Source organism: Engraulis encrasicolus, chromosome 24 (assembly GCF_034702125.1).
Source record: "Engraulis encrasicolus isolate BLACKSEA-1 chromosome 24, IST_EnEncr_1.0, whole genome shotgun sequence".
In the NCBI taxonomy this organism is placed as follows: Eukaryota; Metazoa; Chordata; class Actinopteri; order Clupeiformes; family Engraulidae; genus Engraulis; species Engraulis encrasicolus.
In genome coordinates, this window is record NC_085880.1 from 32,315,587 (window position 1) to 32,323,770 (window position 8,184).

The 8,184-nt window shown below is 45.6% G+C and overlaps 1 protein-coding gene across 1 annotated transcript in view; it reads right to left on the reverse strand.

The window, feature by feature from the left end:
* Positions 1-1,584, reverse strand: part of opn4a (opsin 4a (melanopsin)) — a 64,260-nt gene extending 62,676 nt beyond the window's left edge. Inside the window, exon 1 of the mRNA XM_063191809.1 lies at positions 1,302-1,584. Within this exon, the coding sequence (XP_063047879.1) occupies positions 1,302-1,451 (150 nt within the window). The 5' untranslated portion in view covers positions 1,452-1,584. The remainder of the gene's footprint in view (positions 1-1,301) is intronic.
* Between the last annotated feature and the right edge of the window lie 6,600 nt (positions 1,585-8,184).

Genomic DNA, 8,184 nt, shown 5'->3' on the forward strand with positions numbered 1-8,184 from the left:
CTAAAAATGCACAGGCAGAATAAGCCTACTGCGAAGAATTGTCACTGTTTTCTAAGTTTCAGAAAATATACCGCAAAACATGTGGGAATATTCAGTGGCTTTTAACTCGGGAGCATCATTTCAACGAATTCCTGAGCTAGGCCTCAACAAAATGAGAACGAGGGGTAAACAGTTTTGGGCAGCAGTTGCGCGAATATCAAAAGAGAGACTCCTGTGTTGTGTGTGTTGGCCACCCGAAAAGAGGAGACCAAATTCTTTCAGCGACTTACAAAGGCTACGCTACATTTTGAACTGTTAATTTAACATTTACGAAATAGTCTGGAGACTTTAAGTCAGGCGTAGACCCAGGGTGCGATTTGTTGAAGAACCAGAAGGGGGGACAAGTTTCAGATTTTAACCATTATCAATGGAGTTAAATACCGCAAATATTAAAATCCTGTAGGAAAAGTGGAGGTATCAAAACCAGAAGGGGGGACAATCCCCACCACCCCCCCCTACAAATCACACCCTGCGTAGACCTACTTCATTTTGAGAGGGCTGACTTACATCTCTCATAGGCTATAATTAAGGTAGCCTAAAGAAATGAAGGCCCAAATCAATCAAAATGGTCCGAAAAACAGGGTTTTGTCTGGACATTTTGAATGAAAAGTGTCGCAAAGGCTATGCCTATATTTATTTGACAGTTTTAAGTACCGTGTTCATTTTAGCAATATTTGGCCCGTCATGTTAACCTCAACATTTCATGAACCAATAGAGGTTTAAAAAACGCCCATTCAAATTGTGTTACAAGCATCTCAGGTATAATAGTACACAGTACTACTTTGGCATCTTATAAAATCGAATGAGTTGCTTTAAGAGAGTGAATTAAATTCCTTGATTCGTGCAAGAAGACTTAATGCTGCCCATCTTATTCTCGCCATTACATCTTATTAGTCTCATATGTGGCCTTATATATTCTGACATATATCTCCGGATCCAATTAGTTTTCAAATCATTGCCTCCATTAGACATTTCCTCCACTGTAGCCTAATCTCATAACGCGCCAGAATGCAAAAGTGCATTTCTATACGTGCATTGAAAGAATCCGAGGCCGAATGACTTTCACGTTGGCACTGAATAGTTTGATCAAAATAACAAAATTATTTTGTTTTGTTTTGTTTTGTTTGGGTTTTTTGCCAGACATTTTGTTTAAAAAAAACCTTTCTCAGGGCCCACCTAAAATGAAGAATAAGTCGTCCCACTTCAGCTAGATGTAACAGAGTGAGGAAAAACACTGAGTGAAACATCAATTGCAAACTCACAGAAGTCGCCACGGGATTCAGTTCCACTAGCCGGTACGCGCTTGCTCCGGAGCTGTTCCACGCGGACAGGTTCTCCACGACGGTGGTGCAGTTGCCGTCATACGGCTGGCACGGAATGCTCTTCCTCGCGGAGAGCGAGTCACTGCTCATCCTGACTCCGGTGAAATACTGCAGGTCTGGTCACGACAAGAAGTCAAAATAAGCTGTGAAATAATCGCTTCTTCAACAACAACGTAAGGACCCAGACGCAGCCCAGACACGAAATTTCACACCGACGAGGCACCGGGAGACTTCACGGCTCTCACATTCCCAGTCACCAACTGCAGCCGCCGCTATTACCACCTCTGCTTTGCGCGTGTTTACGCGCGTGTGAGCTCTGGCCAGCTGTGCGTGCAAGTGTAGTGTCGTGTAGGCTGCGGCCACAGCAGTGGAGAGGCGCGCGCCCTGGCTTGATCTCTCCAAGTTCGGTGCGCATACTTTATAGAGTCGCAGCAAGGCGTGCGCCCAGCCTCCCACGCGATGCGATGCAACACCCCCAGGCCACCCACTTCTTCGGGAAACTGGCACATTCTTCTCCCCGCGTTGTATGTAAAACAGCCGGGGTAGAGAAATAAATATGGCAGGCTTCGTTGTTATGTTGTTGGTTTCGTTCAGTCAGAGGTTGAGTCAACATGTTCGTGGACCTTGCGATGTAATTCCTGGGAGTAACATTTAGACTCTTGACCCAGTTGTGAGAGTTGTTATGCAAACATCTTCATTAGGCTTTACAAAATAAATATGTCCAAAATGATCTCTTGGTTAAGCTGCGGTCTTTGAATAAACAAGACTGCGTGTATGCGGAGTTTCATCTTTTCCAAACCAAAGTCCAAACTGAAAATATGGATAACTGATATCTGCATCGAATAGATGTAAACATATTTCACGGATTGTTATTAATGTGACAGGGGGAATATTCCTGGCACAGATACATCAGTTATCTAAACTCAAAGACCTAAAGTTATCTAATTGTTGTGGGGTGATGTGGTGTCTTTATCATTCCTCATCAAACCATCTGTCTTCCTGGGACACAGGACAGCTAGTCTGTAGTGTGGCTTACCTCAGCTAAGGAAGCGACAGCAAGGGCCGCTGCTAAGGTTTTCGAGGCCCTATAAGCATAACTGGCCAGGAGGCCCTCCTTCATAATTAAATAATAATGACATTTTTTAAAGACTTTTTAAAAGTCTATCGCACTTTAAGGGGCAATTTGAGGGCAAAGTGGTTTGTGCCCCAAGCACTGGTTGGAGGCCTAATTCACTCTGCATACTCTGCTTATGTCTAGCGGTGGCCGGGGGGCAGAAAAGGGTCCCCATTAGTGAAAGAAAAGTGAAAAGTGAAAGCCCATTGGGAAACTCCAACTCCCATTGTCATTGTGACACAGCACTCCACAGCACACAAGTGAACACTGCACACAACGAAATTGCATTTATGCCTCACCCGTGCAAGGGGGCAGCCCTTAGTGGCGCCCCATGGGGAGCAGTGCGGTGGGACGGTACCATGCTCAGGGTACCTCAGTCATGGAGGAGGATGGGGGAGAGCACTGGTTGATTACTCCCCCCCACCAACCTGCCGGGTCGGGAGTCGAACCGGCAACCTCTGGGATGCAAGTCTGACGCCCTAATCGCTTACCCATGACATTAGATATTGTATGTAGGCTTTTAAGTAGAGGGGCCGTGCAGATGCCTTTGTGCCCGGCCAAGCCAAAGCTGAGCAACAGGTGATTGTGCAGTAGTATGACCCCATATTCAGCAAGAAAACTGGAGCAGTCACACTATTATGTGACTGGCCACATGATCTCAGCTTTTGACCTAATAAGGATGACACTTTATTCAGCACAAAATGAAGTTACCCAACTGTGAGGAGAGAACTGTATCTTTAGAAACTGACACACATCTCCCATCTGTCTCCCTTGGATAATTATTGGGGGAGATGAACCAGAGCCATAAACAGAACACAGTAAACACAATTCTGGTGTTTCTTCCCTGAATAGCACCCTCTATTGTCACAAAGATCCGTAGACGCCGTCCTGGCGTTTTCCTTATGTGCTTTTGTTGCTAATTCTGTTAATGTGGCATGACTATATACAACATAATGTTTTGATTTGTTATGTTGTGTGATGTGAGATGTTTTCACTATATATAGATGGCATTGGCATGATGACATTTATCTCAAATACTGTGTCACATCTTATTTTTCCCGGCAATAGCAGAAGAGGCTGTTTGGTAAGAAGTGACCTATACAGTACAGGATGCTTTGCCAGGTGCAGCATGTCTGAGTGCAGACATGGAGAATGTGTCATCATCAACAGGGATGGGTACAGAGACAGCGTCATGTCCTTTGCAACATTTGCTTTCAAGTGGTTAAAGCCCACAAATCCTGACTCTCATGGTGGGAGCATGGACCAGAGAAAAGGAGAGATAAGCAAGAGCAATCAACGATGGTAACCAGGCCCCTTGGGCAACACTACATGCATATGATACATCTTGATATGTAGGCTACATGGCTCAGGGGATGTTGTGTGTTTGGGCCCCCCTGGAGACAACCACAGACATCATGGGTGGACACATAGACAAACGGGCAGACAGACAGACAGACAGACAGACAGACAGACAGACAGACAGACAGACAGACAGACAGACAGACAGACAGACAGACAGACAGACAGACATTGTGTTAAAGGATAACTTCAGCCAATTTCAAGTTGTATTGCTCACGCTACCCTTGACTTGTCAGTACCCGGTGATGTTGCATTTTTTGACTCAGCCCTTTCTGAGATCTGAGCTATTCTAATGGGGGTGGACTTCCTTTACATAGGCCTACTCCAAATGTTATACCAAAAGGTTCCGCTGTATGCTAGTTGTCTGCTGATGTTGCATAACCTTTTGGATGTTACTGGGAATAAATCAAGATGTTTTTTTGACAAATGCATGCCCCCCTTACAATGACCAGGATCTCGGAAAAGGCTGATGAAAAAAAAATCTCAGGTACTGACAAGTCCAGGGTAGTGTGAACATTACAACTGCATGTCGAAATTGGCAGAAATTATCCTTTAATGAGTCGAGCGACCCAAAATATCACGTCTTTTAAAAAAAATAGAAGCAACAATTTATCGATGCGGACCCTTTTTCTCTTCATTTATTGTTCTTACAAAACTTCCCTAAGGGAAAGGATTACATGGTTGCTCACAAATGTTCGTTGTCAAGCAACAGACAGAAAGTCAAATAAACCCATTCTCAAATAGCCTGTTGTAATAGCCATCATACAGTGGTGAAAGCTCAAACATGCACTGAAAAGAAAAAAAAACGTCTTACTTTCAAAAAAATTTTTTTCTAGAAAATGTGGTTTAGAGCGGCTTTAGTAAAAGGTTACTATTGATCTGCTCGCTCTTGGTACTCTCAGTCAAGACTGTTCTCTGTTGTTGTTCCCAAGTGGTGGAATCGTCTCCCAGAGGCAGCAAGACTACGTACATCTCTTGCAGCCTTCAAGAAGCAAGTAAAGACTCTCCTCTTTCGTGACTATTACTAGACTAATGCTTGAGCTGCCCTAGCCCCAGACCAGACTCTTGACATGATGCGCGTGTGTGTGTGTGTGTGTGTGTGTGTGTGTGTGTGTGTGTGTGTGTGTGTGTGTGTGTGTGTGTGTGTGTGTGTGTGTGTGTGTGTGTGTGTGTGTGTGTGTGTGTGTGTGTGTGTGTGTACCGGTACTCTACTTTACAAAAAAACAGTCTTTGCATCTGCACTTGGTGTTCTGTGTTGTTCTGTGCACTTTGTATCTGCTAGTGATGTTGGCTATGATTACGTCCTCGTTTGTAAGTCGCTTTGGTTATAAAGCGTCTGCCCAATGCAATGTAATGTAATGTAACATAATGTAATGATATAAACATATTTAAATCCAATCCAATTTCCCTGTAAAATAGAATGAATTTGGAACAAAGGCCCCAGATACAAATAGATGACATCTAAAAATAGGCTATAAATAAACATTTCAGTATATGCCACATATGGCTGTATGAGCACTGTCTATGTCCATACTGTCTTATGTCCATGTATGAGTACTGTCTATGTCTATACTGTCTATGTCCTTACCTAGATTAGTCTATGTCTGCATGGGAAAGCAAGAAATGTAATTTCAAATTCTTTGTATGACCAGTGCATGTAAAGAAATTGACAATAAAACCAACTTGACTTGACTTGATGCCACATATGGCTGTGGAGAGTGCATGCCTAAAGTTTTGCACCAGGACCTCTTTGTTTACATCTTTGACAAGTGGGCAGGTATATTATTCATCTGCCCTTGTTTGTAGTTTGATTAGGTTGTAATACTTTGAGGTGGGAAGTAGCTGACACCAGTTGGGATATTGGGAAGTTCCTATAGCCAGAGGTGATTCTAGGGTCAGGTGAAGCCCCAAGCGAAAATGCAAAAGAATGAACATTTGAACCAAAATCGCCACTACTGTGGTAAAGTGTGGGCTGTCATTCACTATCTAGGGGCTTGGGCCCCCCAAGCGGTTGCCTGCCTTGCCTGGTGGCAAGATGCGCCTCTGCCTATAGCTTACCACTCGGGAACACAACATGAGCTCAGCAAGTACACACGTCACAACCAAAAAACAGCAATTGGATAAATATTATAGTACACTTAGCTGATACGTTTATCCAAAGCAATTTACAGGGTATTGGACACAGTCCCTGGAGCAATGTGCTGTTACTGTAGGTGCCTTGCTCAAGTACACTTCAGCCACGGCTGAACATGTCAGGAGAGGGAAGGGGGGATTTGAGTCCTCTGCAACCCTCTGATTTTGAGACCCCTTTCCTAACTAGGCTGCGGCTGCCCCAAGGGCCAACGTGGAGAGAACACCTTCTAATGCCAGTCGACTGTGCGACTTTTTGCCTGACTTTGCCAAGATTTGTCACCCGCACAACTTTTTGGGAATTGGGCCGATTTCTTGCTCAATCGGAGGTCAGTCGAGAGTCTCGCATCGTGTAGTATACGTACATGGGATAACAACAAGCAATTTCACCAGCTTGTGATCTGCAATCATAGGGTCGCAAGAACCTATGTACTAAAACAAAACTGAGTGTAAGAACCGCACAGTTGAGGCATAGTGCTACGACCCGATTTGACCCTACACATGCACACATTGACATGTGCGATTGAGGGCTTCCTCATCTCCACCTCAGGGGCATGTTTCCCTTCCATGGTTTTGTCATCTGCAGTTCCGTCGTTTCACACAGTGTGAGCATTCTGCTTACATCCAACCCTCGGGTAGGAAAGTGTGCGGATGCGAGATGTGAACATTTAAACCTCAAAATTCCCTCGTGCAGTGTGAGCAGGGGCATAATACCCATGATTGAAAATATCCCACAATGCATGCCCGCCTTCAGGTGGCAAGATCACATGGTTTCCACAAAGTGAAATGAAACCGGCTGGCGCGTCAGTGTGGTGCTAGTAGTCTGACGGCACTGTGGGGAACTACCAGCCCTTAGGGTACATCTAAAATGATAAATAAATATTTGAATTTCAACATGCAACGTAAACAACCAATCGTAGTAGAGAGAGACCCTGAGCCGTCACTGAGGGGGATTTCATGGCCCTCAGGGTATCTTCCCTTGCCCACCTGAGCCCAGGCGAGGCCTGTCGGGGGGAGGGGGGATGGGGTGTTACCAAATGTACATTGTTCTTTGTGAAGTGTTTGTGTTCAAACAGTAGTGAAAGAAACACACACACACACACACACACACACACACACACACCAAGCAGAGAGAGGGGGGAGAGAAGACAGTGAGAGAGGGACCGTTGCTGTCCCTTGTGGCAGCAAATGTGGTAATTCACTATCGCTGAGGTCCAGTGACAATCCACACTGACTTTGCAAATGAATTATCCTGGGTGTCCAAAGGCTAGTCAGTAATCACTTCAGAGAGGTGCATTCTGTATGTCATCCTTATTCATTGTGCTGATGGGTTTTGCAGACGGATTTAGAAATACTACCTTTTAACCCACCCTGCTGCCGGATGACGGGTGTCTTGACCCAACCTGATCTTAGTGTCGATGTACCATACAGGTCAGAGCAGTGGTTCTCAATCTTTTTTCAATAAATACCTCCTGGACCTCTTCATAAGCCTACCAACGCCCCACTTATTAAAAACTAAAATGGACTAATGCCCCTCAATGGCAAATGAGCACCACCCCCTCTCAGCTATATCCTTCCCAACACCCCCCTAGGGCTCCCCAACACCCTCTTGGGGGCTTTAGAACCCCTGTTGAGAAACACTAGGTCAGAGGGAGGCGGACAGAGAGGGAGAGCAAGAGAAGAAGAGGGAGGCAGGGAGGGAGAGGGAGAGAGAGAGAGAGAAGGGAGAGTGGTGTCACTAAGGGGAATTGCTTCCACTTAGGGTACCTGTCCATGCCAACCTGAGCCCAGCCAGCCAAAGCCATCCAGAGAGGGAGGTGATGAGGTCACCAAGGGGGGTCTTGGGTGGCCACAAGCCCCCTGTCTGTGTACACAGCTGGGGCTTGGATGTCAGCCGCGGCACCCTCTGATCTATCGGCCTCAACACCACCCCTGCCCCTGACTGTCTCAGGCACTTAGCCTTCACGCTCCACCACCCAGCCTTCTGTACCTTGTGACTGGTGACTTGTGACTTCATTCCTCTCTGTGTTTTTCATGTAACTCTCTCTCTCTCTCTCCCTCTCTGCTCCTGCTGTGCCTGTGTGTGTGTGTGTGTGTGTGTGTGTGTGTGTGTGTGTGTGTGTGTGTGTGTGTGTGTGTGTGTGTGTGTGTGTGTGTGTGTGTGTGTGTGTGTGTGTGTGTGTGTGTGTGTCTGTCTGTCTGTCTGTCTGTCTGTCTGTC